At 43.3% G+C, this 23,874-nt stretch overlaps 1 protein-coding gene across 1 annotated transcript; it reads right to left on the reverse strand.

Annotated features, from left to right (window-relative positions):
• Positions 1–91: 91 nt before the first annotated feature.
• On the reverse strand, positions 92–7,893 carry NOTO (notochord homeobox). The gene is made up of 4 exons (XM_027554378.1): positions 7,476–7,893; positions 6,990–7,109; positions 4,027–4,241; positions 92–1,751 (listed from the first exon to the last, which is right to left on the reverse strand). The coding sequence occupies exons 1-4, from the start codon at positions 7,891–7,893 to the stop codon at positions 1,593–1,595; spliced, it is 912 nt and encodes a 303-aa protein (XP_027410179.1). The 3' UTR covers positions 92–1,592.
• Between the last annotated feature and the right edge of the window lie 15,981 nt (positions 7,894–23,874).

Here is a 23,874-nt window from a genome sequence, read left to right on the forward strand (position 1 = left end):
ATGCTGGAGGGTCTAAGGACCATGAAGTTGTATGCGGAAGTGAGTCTGCATATGCATACTGTCCTGACTATGGGAGAGGGATCTGGTCTCTTGCTCAGGACTGACCTGTAGCATCTGTCCCCACAGCCAGGCCTGACCCCCGTCTCTCATTTTGTTCCCTCCTCCCATTGATCCTGTGCTACTTGACATAAGACCTGTGTCCACATCTGCTGTAGTCTCATGGTGACATTTAGGGATTGGATAGAGCCGGTTAACTGCTGAATAGGTAACTGACTGGTGATTTTTTAAAAAACGGGAGCCAACGATTCCAGGAAGAGGCACCTGCCGCTGTGTTCCTTTAATAGAGTTGACTGGATCCAGCTTTAGGAAGGATTTCCTGGAAGACGGGAACAGAAGGTTCTTGAAGCTGGACCGTGGCCTCCCCCCTCCCTCCAGCTGCAGCCTGGTATTCTCGAGACGGTGGTCCACTGCCTCAGGGACAGATGGTTTTCCAAGGACCGCTGCTCCCGCCTTTTCTCCCTCCCTCAAGAGCTCTGAAGAGCAGCGTGGACCGTGCCCTCCCTCGCCACCAGGTGGCAGGGCACACCTCCTTCCACCAGCTCATCTCAACACCCAGAAGTCATCCTGTATTCTAAGGGAGTACCCTCAACAGAGGCCCACCAGGAAATGTGAAGTGCTAGAGAAATTAGCTCTGGAAATGTTGGTGGCAGACTCCACAAGCGGAGGCTATAACATACACTTATTGGAGAGAAACGGAGTGGTTCCCGGGAAGGAATGGAAGCCATGAGAACTGGTTGTGAAGGGGTTGGGGTAATAATACAGCAGAGTTCAAGGCAAAATGCCAGTTTTGGCAAAGGCACAGTTAAATCTCTTTACTCGAAATAAAGATGGCTAGGGGGTCAAGTTGAGTAGCTAGAGGGAAAAAGATGGTGTTCAGGATAGCATGTCTGCTCCAAGGGGGCAGCTGGGCCTGAGTTCCTTCTATGACTGGTAACAGTTCAGACAAAACTAAAAAACTTCAGGAAATTCTGTGAGAGGCAGTGGGCTAAATGGTCTATCCGTCCTTCTTTGCTCTCAATTCCACCATTTCCAGTGGGGAAGAGTCTGCAATGCCCAGATGCTGATTCAAGGAGGCCGTATCTCCTCTACAGCCAGGTCAGGCAAAGATTACTCTCTGGAGAGGCTGGGGCTGAGGTATTACTCCCACAGGTGAAGGAGACCTATAAGCCTTAGTAGTTACTGCACACTTAGTGTTGAGCCTGGCACACTCTTAAGTGTTTTACAGACATCATCTCAGGCCTGGGAGGTCAAAGTTATCAACATACCCATTCTACAGGTGGGGGAAAAAACCCTCAGAAATTCAGTAACTTGGCCAAGGACATAGCTGAAGGCCAAAGTCTGTACCTGTGACTATTTGCATTATTACAACTCCCAGGGGTCAATACAGAAAAAGAGGGCTCCTGCTTTACAGTTCAGATTCTCCTGATGCCCTTTGACCTGACAAGCTCTTCATTAAGAATTGGAACAAGGAGATCTGATGGGTGCTTCCAGGAAGAACTAGCCCAGCCTGGACTGAGCCTTTGTTGCAGTCCTCAGCTGTCCATTCCTGACTCCGCATCTTCTCTCTGGATGCTGGTGTCAGAGCTGCTGGAGGGCTCGTCTGGAGAGGCAGCCATGGCAGATGCAGCTGGCAGTTTCAGCCTTTGCTGCTTTTGATATTTGACCCTTCGGTTTTGGAACCAGACCCTCACCTATAATTGAGGCAGTGAGAAGAGATAAGAATGTGACTAACAGTTCCCACTGCATCCCCCATTCCCACAGTGCCCACTCCTCTCTGAAAATTTACTCTTCATTCTAAGGGAAGCACACCCTTCCCTCTAATTCCAGTACCACTCATTCACCCAAGTATTTACTGAGCTCCTGATCTGAACTCTGGAGAAGGAAATGGCAACCCACTCCAGTATTCTTGCCTGGAAAAATCCCATGGACAGAGGAGCCTGGTGGGCTACAGTCCATGGGATTGCAAAGAGTCGGACACAACTGAGCACTTGTGTATTGGCTTCACTTTAGACATCCACATCTGAGGCAGTGCTGGCCCTTCCCAGGTGATGGTGATAATAGTGAAGTACGAGCTCCACCCTCACAGAGCTCACAGTCTAGTGGAGGGAGACCAAAAACAAATATATAAATACAAATGAGGGTACAAATAGGAGTTTGAGCCTCCCTGAAGAACCAGCACTTAAGCTGAGGCTCAGAGGATGAGAGGCCTGCCTAATGGGGACAGAGAAAAGCAAGCCAGGGCAGGGGAGTCAAGCTTGGAATGTCTGAGGATCAGAAAGGAGGAAAGCATGGCAGACACATCTGAGAAAGGGGAAAGCAAAGGAAGAGAAAGTGGAAGAGGTCAGTGGAGACCAGATCACCCAAAACTGTGAAGGCCATGGATTAGAAGTGTCACTTTTGAGTTTTTTAGTGGGATGTGACATAGTCCTATTTATATCAAGTGAACTGCAATTCTGGCAGTGAGTGAAGAATGGATATAAGCAGATTTGAGGAGACAGCTGGGGAGACTGTTGCAGTGATCCAGCAATAGTTGGGGCTGCACACTCCCTTCCCTGTATCATGAGAAGAACGGTCCCATTTGAAACTGGTGGCAATGGAGAAAAATGAAGTGATTCCAGCTGTATTTCGGAGGTAGAGGTGAAAAGGCTGGCTGATGAATTGGAATTGGGAAAGAAAAAGGAATCTAAGATGACTGAGTATCTTAGATACTCAGATCTAAGTATCTGAACTAGATACTTGAGCAGCTGGGTGGACAATGATGCCATGTGTGGGGAAAGGGAGAGATTTGGGTGGGGGGGTGGGAATCAAGAATTGAGGTTTTGACTTGTTAAGTTTGAAATGGCTTCCCACAAGACACCCAACTGGAGGCCCCAGGAAGGTAGTTAGATGCACAAGTCAGAAAAGAGGAGTGGGTGGAAGATACAAAGTAGGGAGTCACTGGCTTACAAATGGTATTTAAAACCCATGCTGCTGCTGCTAAGTCACTTCAGTCGTGTCCGACTCTGTGCGACCCCATAGACGGCAGCCCACCAGGCTTCCCCATCCCTGGTATTCTCCAGGCAAGAACACTGGAGTGGGTTGCCATTTCCTTCTCCAATGCGTGAAAGTGGAAAGTGAAACTGAAGTCGCTCAGTCATGTCCGACTCTAGCGACCCCATGGACTGCAGCCTACCAGGCTCCTCCATCCATGGGATTTTCTAGGAAAAAGTACTGGAGTGGGGTGCCATTGCCTTCTCCGTTAAAACCCATGGGGATAGATTAAATCATCTAGGGAGGAAAATTTGAGGCCCCAAAGAGAAGAGTTGCCTACAAAGGGAACCGAGAAGGGACTAGAGAGCTGGGAGAAAAACCGAGAGTGTGGTGTCTGGAAGCCAAGAGAACTGTGGGTTTCAAAACAGAAGGAGTGGTTGATTGTACTGAGTGGTGGGGTAAGATGAGGGAAGAAAGCATATGGTGGCTTTGCAACATGGAGGTCATTAGAGACCTTGATGAGAAGGTTCAGTGAAATGGCAGAATGAAAGAATTCACACTGCAGTGAATTAAGGAGTAGACGGGAGGTGAGGACATGGAGAGAACATAGCCAGTTCTTGAGAAATTTGCCTGTGAAAAGAGCAGCTATAATTCAGTCGCGAGGAGAATATAGGGTCAAGAGAATGTTTATTATTTTTAATATTTAGTCTCTTGAATACCAACTTAATTTCACTGTCAGCTCCTTATTTAGCATGGAAACATTATATTAGAAAGTTCTAGATTAACACATGTTGTTTCCATAATGTGATTTCAAATAGGACTATTTTTCTCATCATATAGAGAAGGGAGTGTGCCAGTGGTTAGGGCCCGTATCCCCTATCAGCCTGGCACAGAGAAAGAGGCCCATAAATTCCTCCCAGCCCCAACTCAGGGTTTTTTGAGAGAGTAGTAACTGTCCCTAGGTGCAGCCGAGCCCACAGGAGTCCCTGCTCTCACCTGGTTCTCTGTAAGGTTGAGCTGGGCTGCCAGCTGGGCTCTCTTCTTCCCCACTATATTGTGCTGTTTTGCAAACACTTTCTCCAATTCTTCCAGCTGCTCCAAGTTAAACATGGTTCGAATCCTCTTTGGGGATCTCTCAGTGTCCTGAAGGTCCTGAGCTTGGGCCCAGTCTCGGGGATCCCAGAGGCCTAGGCAGTGAACCAGCTCCAAGCCTGAAGAGCAATTAGCAGGAGGAAAGGTTAGCCGTAACCCCCTACCCTGTCATCTTGGAGGAGAGAGAACAAACTCACAGCTCCACTGCCCTGTCTTACCCTTGGCCAGGTAACAACACAGCAGGCAAGGTGGGAAGAGACTGCGCAGAAACAAAACAAATGAAAAAGGACATGAACTCTACTGAATGTTATGGGGCAGGCTGGATGGGAGGGCAGTTTGGGGGAGAAGGGATATATATGTTTATGTGTGGCTGAATCCTTTTGCTGTTCACCTGAAACCATCACAACATTGTTAAATGGCTATACCCCAATACAAAATTTTAAAAAAAAATTTTTTTTTAAAAGAAGGGACAGTGTTGTGAGACCGCTTTGGCCTCTATTAGTCAGGTTAGTGGCATAATCTCTGGCCCTAAGAGGAGCTGCCAAACCTCCATCTCTCCTTTCCTTGGCTACTTCAGGAAAACCCTATGAGATGAGCAGAGAAGGGACCCCCTTTTGAACAAAGAGTGAAGGTTCATCTTTTTTGTTCTTTCAAAGTTTTGAATGGGTACTTTGATTCAGGCATGGTTCCAGGACAAAACAGAGAATTCCTAACAGCAAAAACAATAACAACAAAAAAGGCAAATAAGTAACATATTGAGTATGTCAGAAAGTGATTAGCACTAATAAGAATAAAGCAGGGAAGGACAGGGTAAGTGTGCCTGTGTGTGGGCAGGTGGAAGAGTTTGTATTAACATCTTTGGAAAGGGTAGCCACCTCACTCAGGTGACTCTTGAATAGGGCCACTGTGTACAGCTTGTATCCTGCACACAGGTGCCCAGCTGAGACGGTAAGTGGAGTCTGAAATTCCGCCTGCTTTTTGCAAGCCTGTTCTTCCTTCCTGACAAGGTGTCGTGTTTGCATGGAGTTAGGAGGTGCCCTTTTCTAACGCACATAAGGGTGCTATTCAGCTCATAGAGCTGTGGGCCAGCGGAGATGCAGACTGGTCTACCAGGGTCAGTACCTGACTCGTAACTCCAGAGGAGTGAGGAAGGAAGCCATTGGGCTAGCTTGGAAGGAAGTGTTCCAGACAGAGTTCTGGCAATGCAGGGCTAAGACTCCTCCGCTCCCACTAACCTTGGGGAGGGGCTCCAGGGCTAGCAGACAAAACTGCCCCACTGAAAGGAGTGAGGTCTGGCTGCCTAAGACCCCAGCCACTGGGCCCAGCTGGCTTACATAAGCATTAATAGCAAAATATAAGAAATCATCAATGGAGCTAGATTTAAAATATGGTATATTCTTGCAATGGACCATTCTGTGGCATACAGAAGCTCTGTGTGGACTTCTAAGGAAAAATCTCGATACATGGTCAAGTAAAAAGAGTAAGGTGCAGAGCAGTGTGTCTAGTGTCGGGGGAGGGTTAGAAGAATGCATGTGTGTGTATATATATATGCATGTATTTTCACAAATACACATGTGTGTGAGCTCAGACGGTAAAGAATCTGCCTGCAATGCAGATACCCAGGTTCAATCCCTGGGTAGGGAAGATCCGTTGGAGAAGGGTATGGCAACCCACTCCAGTATTCTTGCCTGAAGAATTCCATGGACAGAGGAGCCTGGCAGGCTACAGTCCATGGGGTCACAAAGAGTCAGACACGACTAAGCGTCACACACACACACACGTGTGTCCAAGTATTAAATAGTATAAAATACACTAGAAGAATAAAGAAACTGGTGTCTGGCTGCCTGTGGGGTGGGGAGAACCAGGTGGCTAGGGGAAAGGAACGGTAAACTCTTCTCCATACTGTAACTTTGTAGTTAACATTTTGAAGTTTGATTTGTGTGGCTGTAATACCCATGCAAAAACCAGTGAGGTATTTCCCTGGTGGTCCAGTAGCTAAGGCTTGGTGCTCCCCGTGCAGAGGGTCTGGGTTCAATCTCTGGTCAGGAAACTAGATTCCATGCTGAAACTAAAATATCCCACATGCCTCAACTAAGACCTAGCACAGCCAAATCAATCAATCAATCAATATATATTTAAAAAACTAACTTGAAAATGAGACACTAGTAATACGGAGTAGAAAGTTACAATTCAGACCTCAGGTGTGTGGGGACATTAGAAAAAGGTGGCTTGGAGTGAGGGCTGTGACTCTCATGAAAGTGAAAATGTTAGTCGCTCAGTCATGTCCAACTCTTTGCAACCCTATGGTCTGTAACCCACCAGGCTCCTCTGTCCATGGAATTCTCCAGGCAAGAATACTGGAGTGTGTTGCCATGCTCTTCTCCAGGGGATTTTCCTGATTCAGGGATCGAACCGGCATCTCCCACATAGCAGGCAGATTCTTTGCCTTCTGAGCCACCAGAGGTGGCTCTCATTATGTAGCAAGAATTTGGATAGTGCTTGGGAGACCAGGGTTTCTCTCCCACGTGGGTGGGAGGAATGCCCAACTGAAGGGAGGTGAGGAGACACAGGGTGGGGGTAACCCAAGAAAGATTGTCTTACCAGGATCTTGGTTTGGGTTGATGAGGCTTGCACTAAATTTGCTCTTGTTTCCCCTCATGGGAGCCATGGGGATGCATGAACCAGATAGCCAAAAATGGTAAAAACTCATATAGGTGGATGTTAATACTAGAGGAGAAAATTACCCCAACGGTTAAAGTCTCATGGGGATTTAAGTGACTCTGCTCCAGGGCCCAGAGCCCCAGGGAACCATTCTAAGAGCTGAAGGAACCTGGCTCAGAGCAGTAAAGTGCGGAAGCTAAGCTCACACAGAGGTGAGCAGTGGAGGCTGTAACTCGGTCGGCTAATCCCCGACAGCTCCTCGCTCTGGCTGAAGGGTACCAGTAGCAGCTGCCTCTCCGGCCGAGTTGGCCGCGCTGGGGAAAAGCCTGCTCCACAAAGCATTGTGCAAAGCAGGTGTGGAAGGGAGCAAGGGCCTCTCCCACTCCCTAGACCAGGGAGAGGCCGGGCTGCCTGCAGCCCTGCGCTGATCATGGTTGTCCGAGTCGCTCTCGGGCCTGCCCTCACCTTCCTCTCTGCACACGTACTCACCCACCCCCCGACACACACCTTTTCCCACCTCAGCGGCGGGCCGGATAGTCTCCCACCTGGTCTGGGTCCCTCTCTCCGCCCGGTATCACCCGCAGGGTCAAGGGTCATAAACTTGACATCTACTCCAACCACGCGTGGCTCTCAAACTCGGGGACTTCTCCTCTATCCTGTGCCCGCCGTGGCGGCCGTCCGCTCCCTCGTACCTGTGACGCTGAGACCCTGGAGGCCGCAGAAGTGGGAGGCGAGGGGTCGCAGCGCAGGGGGCTGGGGGCGCGGCTGGTGCAGCCCCGCGCTCAGGCAGGGGGGCAGCCACGTCGGCGGGCACGCCCCGGGCAGAGCCTGGGCGGGAGGCCTGGAGGGCACGTTCCAGAGGTCCCCGTGGGCGCCAGCGGAGACTGACAGCGGGGAGGTGGTAGGCGCGCGGGGGTCAGGTCTGGCTAGGATGGCCTCAACGGAAAAGGAGGACGCGAGGCGTCCGGGCGCGCGGGCTGGGCCTGGATTTGCAGAACCGCGAGGCAGAGCGGGGTACGCGGGCCGGGGAGAGCGGCTGGAGCGCTGGGGCTGGACCCCGGCGCCCGAAAGAGGGAGCGGCCGGCAGCCCCGCGGCCCGGGGCTGGGCATAGCGCGGCCCTTGCTCGGAAGGGCCCAAGAACGGGAGCTGGGGCCTCTGGGCTGTGGGCAGCGCGGGAGGCGCGGGAGGACACCTGCTTTAAATAAGGGAGCGAGCCTTGTCGGCCAGGAACGGTCACAGCTGTCTCCCGCGGCTCTTAAATTGGACAGGGCGGGGCCGGGCTTTTCCTTCCCATCGCCCAGGTGGGCGCCACCTCCCGCGGGCAGGACCCCCCCCCCCCAACGTTTCAAAGCCCAGGGCGCCTTAGCGCCCTTCCTCCTTCCTCGTAAAATATATCCCCATCCTGTGCAGTAGGGAAAAGAACCCTAAACTCACTGTAGCTTGCTGGTGACCCCAGGCGAGCCACCCTGTAGTGCCGCGACTTTAGGTTTTGGCTCATCGGCTCACTGTCTTTTAAAGCCCTGGCCACATTCACCTATGACTGTGCAAGCCCTTAAATAAAAAAAAAAATTTAAAAAAGAATAATTGAAATACCTTGTTTAAACACTGAAAAGTAAAATTCCCACCTTTTCTTGCTTGGAGACACCGCTGTAGTTATCAATTTCTGTTGTGTCTTTTCAGGGACTTTTCTGCACTCTCGCCTTACTGAAGCCCCAATGGAAAAATCTTTCCGGTATACAAAAAAAAAAAAAGAAGGGTAAGAAATACGAATTTATTGCAAATGCATGGGAGTTAGTGTCCTACAAAACCTGCCTTATGTAAGGTGTAAGGCAAGCATATGCATCTCCCTTTTACAGTTGGATAATCGGTGTTTTTGGATGTCCTTGGGTAAACTGCAAGTTACTGTTTCAATGTCTTCGTCTGTAAAATGGATAGTAATAGTAGGTACCTCATGGAGTTGCTGTGTGGTCACACAAGAGTTAATGCACCTAAACCATGTAGCATTGGCCAGTGAGCACTATGCAGTGATTGCGGCACTGGGAGGAATTCCTGCCTTCCAGACTCCCATGGTATTCTGCCTCCTCAAATCAATGCCTAATGTTGAAGCCACTCGAGCAGGTCGAGGCGCAGTTCAGTGGCGTTGTCCATAGGTGTTAGCTCTTGGAACACCAGTATGCCCTGTCTGCTCTGCTAAGTGAGGGCTGGAGGAAATCTTGCTGGGTTCCTGTCCCTCCCCACTTCCCACTTGAGCAAATACTGGCCCTGCCTTCTGAACAACACCCCCAGCCCACCCCCACCCCAGGCAGTCTGCAACGTGAGATTGTGGGAAAAACAAAGAACAGGTGTCCCATCTGACCCCAGGTCTAGGTCTCCTGTGTTGTGGCCAGAGAATGCAGGGTCAGAAATGAGGGTACAGCAATGAGAGCTCCAGGGAAGGGGCCTGGGTGGGAAGGACTCTCTCTTCCGGTGAGGTCAGATCCACTGGGAGTTGGAAAGTTCTGGACCCCATAACTTTCAAATCTTACATATACTATTTCATTTCTCACCATGTTTCTTTCTTAAAAAAAAAAAAAAAAAAAAAATTGGCTGCACTGGGTCTAGTTCCCCGACAAGGGATAGAACTCCTGTTTCCAGCATTCAAGCTCCAATCTTAGCCACTGGACCATCAGGGAAGTCCCCCTCAATGTGTTTCTTTTTGAGGAGCTTTTCCTCCAAGAGGTAGAGTCTGTGTTGACAACCACTACCCCTAGGACCACCCAGACTGCAGTGCTAAAGTACCAAAAGTGGGCCTTATGAGGAGGGATACAAACACTGCTTTTTTGGGGCCTACAATGATAGCGACTTAGGTGGTTGGGGAACCGTGGAGCAAGATGATGGCAAATGTGGGTTTTGGAGTTGGATAAACCTGGCCTCAAATCCCAACTTTGTCACTGAACTGTAACTTTAGATAAGTGGTCTATTCACTCTAAGCCTCAATTTCTTATAAAATGGGAATGATCTCTTAAGTGAGAAAATAATATTTACCTAATGAGATTCTTACAAGAGTTGAATGAGATTGAGTTTTTAGCTGCTGCTGCTGCTAAGTCGCTTCAGTCATGTCCGACTCTGTGCAACCCCAGAGACGGCAGCCCACCAGGCTCCCCTGTCCCTGGGATTCTCCAGGCAAGAACACTGGAGTGGGTTGCCATTTCCTTCTCCAATGCATGAAAGTGAAAAGTGAAAGTGAAGTCACTCAGTCGTGTCCAACTCTTAGTGACCCCATGGACTGCAGCCCACCAGGCTCCTCCGTCCATGGGATTTTCCAGGCAAGAGTACCGGAGTGGGGTGCCATTGCCTTCTCATGATAGCTATTGTGGCGAGGAGAGAAGCTATTTACAATAACAGCATGCACCCTGGAATCAGGGGGAGTTGACAAATAACAAGAAAAAACTTGTAAAATAGAAGATGTATGAAAACTTTGTTAAGTCTGTGCTGATTTTTAGGTAAAAAGTATGGTCACTGTGTCTCTAGGTCTGGGTTTTCCATACATACACTGAATTTCAGTACATTGTTATCTGTTTTCTATTATTTGAATTATTTCTCTTCAAACTGTAAGTTCATGAGTATATAGATATTAATATCCCTAGTTTACATACGAGTAAATAGAGCAAGAGAGGTTAACAGACTGCCTAGGTTCAAATCCCCCTAGCTATGTGACCTTTAGAAAAATGTATTTTAATTTACATTTATTTCCCTGAAAACTCTTTAGGTTGAGCTTTTGGATATCAGCCATTCGGATATCCCCTTTTGTGTGAAGCCCCTGTTCCAGCGGTTTCCATATTTTTCCATTGGGCTACTATCTTTTTCTTATTAATTTGTAAGAGTAGTTATGGATAGAGATAGATATTTTGGGATTAAGCTTTTTATTACAGTATATATAGATGCAAATATTAATATCTTCTTCCACTCTGTGGCCTGCCTTCTCGTTCTTTTAATATTTTCTTTTAATGAACAAGATAACTAATTGTAATAAAGCTTAACAATCTGCTTTTATGTCCTTCCAGAGAAACCTTTTTGCCTAGCTGAAGCCATGAAGGTATTCTTTTGTGATTACTGATAGATATGCCCTTATTGCTATTTTAATTGTTTCCTGGTTCTTTTTTGTTCCTTTTTCTTTTACTCTCATAACTTTTGATTTGATGACTATCTTTAGTGTTATATTTGGATTTCTTTCCTTTTGTGTGAGTTATAAGCAAGTTCCCTTGTATGTAACTAATGCTTTTCTCTTGCTGCTTTTAAATATCTTTATATTTATAGCTAATTATATTTATGTCTAAATATAACTAAATATCCTTCAGTTTTGCCATTTTAATTGCAGCAGGTCTTGGTGTGGACTTCTTTGGGTTCATCTTATTTGGGACTCTGTGATTTTTGAACCCGCATGTGCTTCTTTTCCCAGGTTAGGGAAGTTTTCACTTATTAATTCTTTGAGTAAGTTCTTTGCCCCTCCCTTTCTCTCTCTTTTCCTTCTGGGCCTCTGGAATGTAAATATTAGCATGTTTGATATTGTTCCAGAAGTCTCTTAAACTGTCCTCATTAAAATTTTTTTTCTGTTCAACTTGGGTGATTTCCATTCCTCTGTCTTCTAATTCAGTGTTTCTCTGTATCATCTAATCTACTTTCAATTCCTTCTTCTTCTTTCTTTTTTTGGTATAAAGCAGCACAGATTTATTATATTATAGTTCTAGTGGTCAGAAGTAAAAACTGGGTCTCTTAGGACTAATTCAAGATGTTGATAGGGTTGTCTCCCCTCTGGAATCTCCAAGGGAAGAATCTGTCTCCTTGCTGGTCATTTCTTATTTAATCTGTTCTGTTGCTTTTCTCGAGCTTCTAGAGGCTGCTAGTAGGTCTTTGTTCTTAGCTAGCCTCTTTCTCCTTCAAGTGCAGGAGCATAACATCTTTAAATCTTCCTCCCTTTTTCTGACATTCTTGCTTGCTTTTTTTGTGGCTGTGCTGGATCTTCGTTGCTGTGCGGGCTTTTCTCTAGTTGTGGAGAGTGGGGGCTACCCTCTAGTTGCAGTGGCGTCTCTCACTGCAGATTACGGGCTCTAGGGCACGCGGCCGTCAGGGGTTGTGGCCTGCGGGCTCTAGAGCACAGGCTCATTAGTTGTGGCATGTGGACTTCGTTGCCCCGCAGCATGTAGGATCTTCCTGGACCAGGGATGGAACCTGTGGCTCCTGCATTGGCAAGTGGATTCTTTACTAGGGAAGCCCTTGCTTTCTTCTTATAAGGACCCCTGTGATTACACTGGGTCCATCCAGATAATCCAGAATTATTCCCCCCAACTCAAAATTCTTAGCTTGATGACCTATAACAATTTCACTTCAGTAATTATCTTCAAATCTCATTCATCCTTCTTTATAAATTTCTGATGCCTTATTAAACTTCCCATGGTTCATCTACTCTTTTCCTCAATTTGTTGAGCATCTTTTATGATCAGTACCTTGAACTCTTTATTGGGTAGATTGCTTATCTGGAGATAAGTAGACGTCATTTAGTTCTCCTTTGGAGTTTTGTGTGGCTTCTTTGTTTGCAACATATTCTTCTAACTCCTCATTTTACTACTTCTCCATGTTTATTTCTATGTGTTAGGTAGGTTGGTTACATTTCCTGATCTTGGAGAAGTGATCTTATGCAGGTGACATCCTGTGGGGCCCAGAAATACACTCCCCTCTGTCAGGGTGCCTCCTAAGCAGGCTTCATGGGCCTTTCTGGTGTGGTGAGGCTGACTACCATGGGCATGCTTGTAAGCGGGGTTGGCCCCTAGACCAGCTGGCTGCCAGGTCCTACCTTGGGCAGTGGTTGCTGGCCACTTGTAGGTGGAACCAGGTCCTGGGGTGCCTGGCTATGGGGACTGGGAAGGCTGGTGCTGAGCCATTTTTCAGGCAGGGCTGGGTCCTTGCATGTCTGGCTGCTCAGCCCTGGGGGTCTTGGGACTGGTTCTGACCTGCTGGTGGATGAGTAAGCTCCTAGCATTATAAACTAGAGGGTTATTCCGAAATTGTGCTTTGCAGCACCAGTGTCCTGGTAGAATGAGCTCCCCCAAATGGCTGCCCCTAAGGGACTACCAGTCGCTTCCTACTTCTCTGGGAGGTTTTCCCAGGATCAGAAAGTAGGTCTGACCCAAGCTCATACAAATTATTGCCATTGTGTTGGATCTCAGACTATATAATATTTTGGTGTGCCCTCTAAGAACAGAGTCTCTGTTTTCTACTGTTGCTGGCTCTCCCATATGCAAGCCTCCAAAGCCAGATGTTCTGGGGCTCATCTTCTGATACAGAACCCCCAGCCTGGGGGCCTCAATGTTGGGCTCAGACCCCTCACTTCTTGGGAAGAAGCTCTACAGTTGTGATTAGCCTCCTGTTTTGGCATTTCCTATCCAGGGATGGGGGTCTTGACCATACCAGGTCTCTGCCCCTCCTACCTATCTTGTGGGTCCTTCTTTATATCTTTGGTGGTGGTGGTTTAGTTGCTAAGTTGTGTCCAACTCTTGTGACCCCATGGACTGTAGCCTGCCAGGCTCCTCTGTCCATGGGATTCTCCAGGCAAGAACACTGGAGTGGGCTGCCATTTCCTTCTCCAGGTTTCATATCTGTAGTTGTAGAAAAATCTTTTCTGCTGGTCTTCAGGTTGTCCTCATAGCTAGTTGCTCTGTAAGTAGTTGTAAATTTCGTGTGCTGGTGACAGGACGTGAGCTCAGGATCTTCCTATTCCACCATTTTGGCCATATCTCTTCAGTGAAAGGAAATTCAGCAATATGGATGAAACTTGAGGACATCGTGCTAAGTGAAGTAAGCCTTTCACAATAAAACAGATACTGTGTGATTCCACTTACATAAGGTAGAGTAGTCAAAATCATAAAGACAGAAAATATAATGGTGGTCGCTAGGGACTAGGTGGAGGGGACTACAGGAAATTTTTATTTAGAGGGTATAGAGTTTCAGTATACAAGATGGAAAGAATTATGGGGATGGGTGGTTGTGATGGTTATAGAACAATGTAAATGTGCTTAATACTACAAATGCACACTTACAATTGGTTAAGATGGTAATTCTTTGCACATTTTACCACAATTTTTTAAGAAAGGGGGAAAAAAAAACCAATGAGGTAGTCTCTTTAAAGTACTGAGAGATGTTAATTGTCTACATAAAATGTATATCCATGGAAACTATCATTCAAGAGAGAGGTAAAAATGAAAACATTTTCAGACACACAGAGGCCAAGAAAGTTTGCAACCCAAAGGCCATTCCTTACGAAACCTATTTAAAGAGTAGTTTAGCAAGGGAAAAAACCCAAGAGGTACAGGTATAAGAAAAATATAGAAGTTGATTAATTATCAACTGTTTATTGTTAAAAAGAATCTTTTTTAATTAAAAAAGCTAACGCTTCACACAGCAAAATAAGATTGAATGCATTATGCAGTGGGCCTCTTAATGTCATTGTCATGTTCAGGAGAAAAATGTAAGATATTGGCTAATTTTACATATTAGTGGACAAAAATAATAGTTAAGAATGTATATTAACTACTTAAGGGCAAAGACTAAAAGAATAGAAATGCAATGCATATCTTCCAAACCAGTAAAGGCTTTTTAAAAGTGGGCAGGATGTATATGGAAAATTTTATCAGTTCTCTAGAAGGTGGGAAAGGTGTCAAACAGAAATTAAAAGAAAAATGCTAAACAGAAAATACAAAAAAAGATAGCAGAAAAAAGTCCAAATAGAGAAGCAGTCACATTGCGACATAAAAGACAGAACTCTTAGCCTATGTTTAAGTGAGATGAGTGTTTATTCCAGATCAGGAGAAAAGGCCAGGATAGCTTTCCTAACTTCCTAAGATGTTTTTGTGAAGAGCTAAAAAGAGAAAGAGGGAATATTGTTCCCAGAATCTGTCTGAAGAATTTACTAGAAAAAAAATTTTTTTAGACAACTAGAGTGGTGAGACAGAAATTAGCATTAATCATAATGGCAAGAATCATCAGTGGCCTCTAACATCACAATCAGAAAGACAACTAGAAATTATGTGCCTACTGGTGAAGGTATGCAACTTTATGTATGAAGTTTTCTTGTCAAAAAAAACGTCAAACATGAATCTGATCAAGTTTTTAGATCTAAATCCCAATTCACAGAACATATAGTGGCCAGATAGAGAAGGCAATGGCACCCCACTCCAGTACTCTTGCCTGGAAAATCCCATGGACAGAGGAGCCTGGTAGGCTGCAGTCCATGGGGTCTCTAAGAGTTGGACATGACTGAGTGACTTCACTTTCACTTTTCACTTTCATGCATTGGAGAAGGAAATGGCAACCCACTCCAGTGGGTTCTTGCCTGGAGAATTCTTGCCTGGAGAATTCCAGGGACGGAGGAGCCTGGTGGGCTGCCGTCTGTGGGGTCGCACAGAGTTGGACTTAGCAGCAGCAGCATATGCAACAATGATACAGTTGAAAAAACCAATAAAATCCAAAATGGTTCTTTGAAAAAGAGAATAGAATAAACAAAACACTATCAAAATTGATCAAGAGTAAAAGGAGAAAAGACAAAATAAGAATTAGTGGAAATGATGGCAGAACAAAGCTAGAAATAGAGATCATCTCATTGTTAGGGATTATCATGAATTGTCAATACATTTGAAACCTTATATAAAACAGACCATTTTCCAGAAATATATAAATTGTTAAAATTGACTTTAGAAAAAACAGAAAACAATATGCCACTAACTGTTCAATTGGTAATCAAAATTTTACAAATCATTTTTCCTTTCAACCTCCCAAATCCAGTCCCAACAGTTTAAGAAATCCTGGTTTTATACTGTTTCACAGTTGAAAAAAGGGCAAGCTACCCAAATCATTTTTGAGGCTAGCATAACCTTGATGTCCAAACCAGAAAATAATATACTGTGAGACAAAAAATTTTAAATCAATTATTCTTATGATCCTAAGGTGGTGAATTGTTAAATAAAATGTTAGCAAATCAAATTTGGCAGTTTATATAATAATAATCATGATCAAGTAGGGTTTGTCCTGGGAGTGTAAGAAAACATCATAAAATCTATTGAGGTGTACACCATATTTACAAAATAAAGAAAAAAAAAGTGATACTTTAAATAGATGCAGAAGAATATTTAATAACATTCTATAATCATTTAAAAAATGACATTTTTAGTAAACTTCAGGGTGAAAAGGTAGATATCAAAGTAGTATTCTACAAAACTAGATTGAATAAAAATATAATGATCTTAATAGACACAGAAAAAATTTTTATAAAATTCAACACTCATTCATTTAAAAATTATACACTTTACTGAACTAAAGGTAAAGGATGGTCATTAAAAACCTACAGCAAGAATTATATTTAAAAATGAGACTTCAGAAGCAGTCCTAATTAAAGTCAAGAATAAGACATGCATATCCAATGTTGTAGTGTCTATTTATCATTTTTGTTGCTGTTCAGTCGCTCAGTCATGTCTTACTCCTTGCAACCCCATGGACTGCAGCATGCTAGGTTTCCCTGTCCTTCAGCATCTCCCAGAGCTTGCTCAAACTCATGTCTGTTGAGTAGGTGATGCCATCCAACCATCTCATCCTCTGTTGTTCCCTTCTCCTCATGCCTTCAATCTTTCCCAGCATCAAGGTCTTTTCTAATGAGTCAGTTTTTCGCATCAGGTGGCCAAAGTATTGGAGCTTCAGCTTCAACATCAGTCCTTCCAATGAATATTCAGGATTGATTTTTTAGGATTGACTGGTTTGATCTCCTTGCAGTCCAAGGGACTCTCAAGAATCTTCTCCAACACCACAGTTTAAAAGCATCTGTTCTTCGGCACTCAGCCTTCTTTATAGTCCAACTCTCGTATCCATACATGACTACTGGAAAAACTATAGCTTTGATGATATGGACCTTTGTAATAAATATGGAAAAAGATAAAAGGAGATTTCTTTTTTCAAAAAGGCATAGTTTTATGACCTCAGGATAAGAAGTAATTCCTTAAATACAAGAAACACAATAAATTTTTAAAACATTCAAATGTAGAACTCTATACAATAAAAGACACCATAAACAAAGATAAAAAGACAAATCACAAAATGAGAGAAGATATTTACAACCCACAGAGCTAACAGGATTTGATTAGAAAATCTAATCCACTAGGGGTGATGTGGAATAAAGCATTTATTATGAAAATCTGATCTTATATAACTATAGGAACTAGTTAAACAGTTTATGGATATTGCTTCTCCATCTAGTACTGAGACTTCAAGTAGGTAGGGTAGGCAGTGAGGAATGAAAGTGGACATGAAGTGGAGAGGAATGGAATCACTGGAACCTTCGAGGAAGAGCTGAAACTCATAAGAAGAAACTGAAACTCACTTTTTTCACTACCTCGAAGCCTCCAACTTCCGTGATGTAAGAGAGCAATAGCTGAATTCATCTCAGAGCTAAAATTGTACCTAGCCCAGGAGTTGAAGAAGCTGAAGAAGGAGATCCAGTGAGACCTAAAAGCTGCAGACTCAGCTCCTGCCTTACACCAGTAAAGTGAACCAACAGGCCCACAGCTCTGTGCTTGAGCTGCAATAACACCTGACCGAACAGCGACCTTCCAAGTATAAACTCAGATACTTCACTTCTACCTTTCATGGAAATTTCTCCTGTGGCCAATCCTACCTCAGAACCACAGAGGAAAGGAAATTCTAGGAAGTATGATTCCAGCTTAGCTAAGGTGACAAAGTACAAAGCCATCATTGTCCACCCTATGTCAACTTGGCATCCTTAAATACTTGTTTTCACCAGACTTAACTTTCAAATGGAGAAGGCAATGGCACCCCACTCCAGTACTTTTGCCTGGAAAATCCCACGGACGGAGGAGCCTGGTGGGCTGTAGTCCATGGGGACGCTAGGAGTCGGACACGACTGAGAGACTTCACTTTCACTTTTCACTTTCACGCATTGGAGAAGGAAATGGCAACCCACTCCAGTGTTCTTGCCCGGAGAATCCGGGGACGGGGGAGCCTGGCGGGCTGCCGTCTATGGGGTCGCACAGAGTCGGACACGACTGAAGCGACTTAGCAGCAGCAGCAACTTTCAAATAAAGATTGAAAGCAAATGACAGCAAAACTGTGTTTCTGCTTAACATGATATACCTATTTCTGTACAATGAAAATATGTCATATCAATTGGGTATCCATGTGGAAAAGGTTCATTTCTAACTCTGCCCTGCCAAAAGAGGATATAAAGTCTACAGGTTCATAGTTTTCATAGTTTGGTGATGTTCACTTCTCTTCTAGCTAAGTCACACTATCCGTTACATCCTGTAACAATTAGTGTTAAAATTTTATTTATACAGTAGATGAATTGGAAGGGAAGGAAAATTTTGGTTAAAACATGAAAATATTTACGTTGAAATAAAAAGAAAAATTTTGTCCTTATTCCTGCAACAGTTTGTGTTGTTTTAGCTGGTATTTATAAACACTCCTCCACTCCCCATTTCATATTCCCTGCCTGATAGGGTGACCTTTGTTTCTGGTATGTGCCAATAGCACTCCTTCTTGTATTAGTCTGCAGTAGTTTTGCTATGGGTTTTAAGTTTTGCTATGGATTTTAAGATGCTCCCCATCCCCCACCCTTGATCAGGACCAACCACCCCAGGCAATACAGTAACCTTCTTTGCTTGCTGATTGACTGGCAAGAGAAGCCCGAAGTAGCCAGGGCCAGTCTCAATTTATAGTTCAACGGAACCACTTCTGTGTCTCCTGAGAAAATATTTCTCTTTGGGGAACTAATACTCTAAATAGCCGAGCCCAAAGTTTCAGGTCTTATATGATAAATCTACTGTAGCATTCCAATCTTTCTTAACCTTTGAATATTTTCTTCTACTGTATACCAAAGAAGTTTTGACCTTCTAACTTCCAGATTTCAATCAACCAACTGAGCAAATGGTTGGAAACACTCAAGCTCTCAGTTGAATCAGAAATCTCTACATTAGTAAATAAATATAGCCTAATCTGACTTTATAGTCCTTCTATCCTGATTCTGTACCTTAGGGATCCATATCTATACATTTCCCTAGGTTTCTGTTGATGTAAATTGGCAAAGTCATGCAATTATTTTGGTGTTTATCATATCTTCTCATGAATCATGCTTTGTATTTCACCCTTTAAAGTCTGTCTGGACTTAAGCCTATAAGCAGTGGAGGTAGATCCTGAGAAAAATCAAGACCACTACTTCAGGGAAGGCCATTACAGGCCCCACAAGCAAGGAAGATTCCTTACTGGGGTGGAAGGGTCATTGCCACTGAAAAAAGAGGTTCAACAGAACTTAGGCACTCAAGGTCCCCAGGTTCACTGGAATCTGTCCATACATGTCTCCATCCTAACTTTCATGGTCCTACTCCTTCACAATCAACTTCCTAAATTTAACAGAAGAGGCTTATGAGGCTTATACGAGCCTCTTAGCCTCCTCCATCAGAGGGTAGACAGAGAAGCAAAAAAAACCAAAGTCCTGTAGTGACTAAAACAAAAACCACGTTACAGAAAGTTAATCAGCATGAAAAAGCACAAAGTTATGTCCCAGATGAAGGGACAAGATAAAACCCCAGAAAAACAACTAAATGAGGTAGAGATAGACAACCTTCCAGAAAAATGATTCAGAATAATGATAGTGAAGATAATTCAGCGTCTCAGAAAAAGAATGGAGGCAAAGATTGAGAAGATGCAAGAAATGCTTACCAAAGACCTACAAGAGCTAAAGAACAAACAAGCAGAGATGAATAATACACTAGAAGGAATCAATAGCAGAATAACTAAGGCAGAAGAACAGATAAGTGACCTGGAGGACAGAATGGTGGAAATCACTGTGGCAGAGCAGAATAGAAAAAAAAGAATGAAAAGAAAAGAAGACAGCCTAAGAAACCTCTAGGACAACATTAAACGCACCAACATTTACATTGTAGGGGTCCCAGCAGGAGAAGAGAGAGAGAAAGGACCTGAGAAAATATTTGAAGAGGTAATAGCTGAAAACTTACCTAACATGGGAAAGATATGGTCAACCATGTCCAGGAAGTGCAGAGTCCCAGGCAGGATAAACCCAAGGAGGAACACACCAAGACACATAGTAATCAAATTGATGAAAATTAAAGACAAGGATAAAATATTAAAAACAACAAGGGAAAAATGACAGTATACAAGGGAACTCCTATAAGGTTATCAGTTCATTTCTCAACAGAAACTCTACAAGCCAGAAGGGAATGGCATGATATGTTTAAAGTGATGAAAGGGAAGAACTTAATTGAGAATACTCTACCCAGCAAGACTCTCATTCAGATTTGACAGAGAAATCAAAAGCTTTCCAGACAAGCAAAAGTTAAGAGAATTCACCACCACCAAACCAGCTTTACAACAAATGCTAAAGGAACTTCTCTAGGCAAGAAACACAAGAGAAGGAACAGACCTACACAAAATAAACCCAAAAACAATTAAAATGATAATAGGATCATACATATTGATAATTACCTTAAATGTAAATGGATTAAATGCACCAACCAAAAGACATAAACTGGCTAGATGGATGAAAACCTATACATGTACACACTTCCACTCACTGCATCACTCTACTTAACCCCCCAGATTGTATGTTATTATTTGATATTGTTAGGCTAATCATGTTTCCATTATAGCTTGCAATTGTAATTATCTTTTATCTTTTGTCTGGCTATTGACTGTGAAAACTGATAAATGTCTTCTACTATTGTGATTATGTAACTATTATTCACTTAATACCATTCTATCTTGATTGGTCAATAGAAAATAATAGAATTCTATATCACTAAAACTACCATTTAATAGAAGAACCAATAATCACTTCTTAAAATTCAGATACATATCAGAATTATCTCAGAATTTTTTGAAACATACAAATGTTCAGATATTGCTTTCTTTCTCCAAAGCTGCAGATGTGTTTTTAATGAGCAGCCATGTTTAACTGGACTATAAGACGATCTTCTACTTTTATCTGGTTTGTTTCACTTTTCCTGTTTCATTTCCAATGCTCCTATTTCACTTAGTTTTTTGTTTTCCAATTTCTCCATCTCCTTTTTGTTGTTGTTCTTTCTCAAGCCTTTATCAAGCATAGTAGAAAAACTTTTGTATACATATATATATATAAATAGTGTGTATAATATCAGTTCAGTTCAGTCACTCAGTCACGTCCAACTCTTTGCAACTCCATGGACTGCAGCACGCCAGGCTTCCCTGTCCATCACCAACTCCTGGAGCTTATTCAAACTCATGTCCATCGAGTCCATGATGCCATCCAACCATCTCGTCCTCTGTCATCCCCTTCTCCTCTTGCTTTCAATCTTTCCCAGCATCAAGGTCTTTACCAAGGAGTCAGTTTTTTGCATCAGGTGTCCAAAGTATTGGAGTTTCAGCTTCAGCATCAGTCCTTCCAATGAATATTCAGGACTGATTTCCTTTAGGATTGACTGGTTGGATCTCCTTGCAGTCCAAGGGACTCTCAAGAGTCTTCTCCAACACCACAGTTCAAAGTATCAATTCTTTGGTGCTCAGCTTTCTTTAAGACCCAATTCTCGTATCCATACATGACTATTGGAAAAACCATGGTTTTGACTAGACAGACCTTTGTCGGCAAAGTAACGTCTCTGCTTTTTAATAAGCTGTCTAGGTTTGTCATAGCTTTTCTTCCAAGGAGCAAGCATCTTTTAATTTCACGGCTGCAGGCACCATCTGCAGTGATTTTGGAGCCCCCCAAAATAAAGTGAGCCACTGTTTCCCCATCTATTTGCCATGAAGTGATGGGACCAGATGCCATGATCTTAGTTTTCTGAATGTTGAGCTTTAAGCCAATTTTTTCACTCTCCTCTTTCACTTTCATCAAGAGGTTCTTTAGTTCTTCTTTACTTTCTGCCATAAGGGTGGTGTCATCTGCATATCTGAGATTATTGATATTTCTCCTGGCAATCTTGATTCCAGCTTGTGCTTCATCCAGCCCAGCATTTTTCATGATGTACTCTGCATTTAAGTTAAATAAACAGGGTGACAATATACAACCTTGATGTACTCCTTTCCTAATTTGGAGCCAGTCTGTTGTTCCATGTCTGGTTCTAACTGTTGCTTCTTGGACTGCATACAGATTTCTCAGGAGGCAGGTAAGGTGGTCTGGTATTCCCATCTTTTGAAGAATTTTCCACAATTTGTTATGATCCACACAGTCAAAGGCTTTGGTGTAGTCAATAAAGAAGAAGTAGATGTTTTTCTGGAACTGTCTTGCTTTTTTGATGATCTGACAGATGTTGGCAATTTGATCTCTGGTTCCTCTGCCTTTTCTAAATCCAGCTTGAACATCTGGAAGTCCTTGGTTCATGTATTGTTGAAAACTCGCCTGGAGAATTTGGGGCATTACTTTGCTAGCGTGTGAGATGAGTGCAATTGTGCGGTAGTGTGTGCATTCTTTGGCATTGCCTTTCTTTGGGATTGGAATGAAAACTGACTGTTTCCGGTCCTGTGGCCATTGCTGAGTTTTCCAAATTTGCTGGCATACTGAGTGCAGCACTTTAGCAACATCATCTTTTAGGACTTGAAATAGATCAGCTGGAATTCTATCACCTCCACTAACTTTGTTCATAGTGATGCTGTTCTAAGGCCCACTTGACTTTGCACTCCAGGATGTCTGGCTCTAGGTGAGCGATCACACCATTGTGGTTATCTGGGTCATGAAGATCTTTTTTTGTACAGTTCTGTGTATTCTTGCCACCTTTTCTTAATATCTTCTGCTTCTGTTAGGTCCATACCATTTCTGTCTTTTATTGTGTCCATCTTTGCATGAAATGTTCCCTTGGTATCTCTAATTTTCTTGAAGAGATCTCTAGTCTTTCCCATTCTATTGTTTTCCTCTATTTTTTTGCACTGATCACTGAGGAAGGCTTTCTTATGTCTCCTTGCTATTTTTTGGAACTCTGCATTCAAATGAGTATATCTTTCCTTTTCTCCTTTGCCTTTAGCTTCTCTTATGTTCTCAGCTATTTATAAATCCTCCTTAGATAACCATTTTGCCTTTTTACATTTCTTTTTCTTGGGGATGGTCTTGATCACTGCCTCCTGTATAATATAATATATATATTTTAGAAAACATGTATAATATATAATTTTATATTATAACATAATATATATTTTAGAAAACATTAATTTTTTCCCAGCTAAAAAATGTATAACATTTTGATTCCAGTTGTTTGATTAGTATGAATAAAATGCTAGATTTCTAATTTATATTCACTCAAAACTTTAATATAATTGCATGCATTTTGGCATCTACTATTATTGCTAAAATCTAGAAATTTTATCTTAATGATTTAAAAATTGTTTTGGAATGAAGCTTGAAACTTCTAATCCAATTCTGAGAATATAAAGAAATACTGTGCTGTAAAAGAAACAGCAGATGAACATGTGATACAATATTATTAACTAAAGTACAGAGTTTGTTCAAATTTAACAAAATGTTATGCTAGTGTCCATTATTTGGCAAAGAACCTGTCTGCTGATGTAGGAGATGTAAGAGATGCAGGTTCAATACCTGGATTGGGAAGATCTCCCTGGAGGAGGGCATGGTAACCCAGTCCAGTATTCTTGCCTGGAGAATCCAATGGACAGAGGAGCCTGGCGGGCTACAGCCCACAGAGTTGAACACGACTGAAGTGACTAATAGCAACAGCAGCAGAACACACCACCGCAGTAGAGAACTAGTTTCTTTCTCAGGATTGAGGGAAGAAACCTCGCAGTACACACCAACATTCTGAGCCTTAGTCAGGACAGGGCCACTGGGGACTGAGGAAGTTGGAACAGGTATGTTGGGAGGCCCCTTAGCTGCCCTTTCCTCCAGCACCCTTGAAAATCTTTGCCCCTTTTCTCTTTTTCCACCTTCTCTATTGTAGATTCTTTCTCCATCTCTTTTTCTCTTTCATCTTTTCAAAGGGAGACTTTTTCACTCAGAAGAAAGGAGCTAACTGGGGAATATGAAGGTCATTGCAGCTGAAATGCAGGGCCCTCACATA

Source organism: Bos indicus x Bos taurus, chromosome 11, assembly GCF_003369695.1.
Source record: "Bos indicus x Bos taurus breed Angus x Brahman F1 hybrid chromosome 11, Bos_hybrid_MaternalHap_v2.0, whole genome shotgun sequence".
Classification (NCBI taxonomy): domain Eukaryota; kingdom Metazoa; phylum Chordata; class Mammalia; order Artiodactyla; family Bovidae; genus Bos; species Bos indicus x Bos taurus.

Excerpts from the sequence above, each read along its gene's own strand:
- NOTO (XM_027554378.1), bottom strand. The coding sequence starts at position 7,893 with ATGCCCAGCCCCGGGCCGCGGGGCTGCCGGCCGCTCCCTCTTTCGGGC. Across the intron at positions 7,110-7,475 it reads CCAGGGTCTCAGCGTCACAG|GCTTTTCCCCAGCGCGGCCA; the intron begins GTACGAGGGAGC and ends TTTGTGGAGCAG. Across the intron at positions 1,752-4,026 it reads TCAACCTTACAGAGAACCAG|GTGAGGGTCTGGTTCCAAAA; the intron begins GTGAGAGCAGGG and ends CCTCAATTATAG.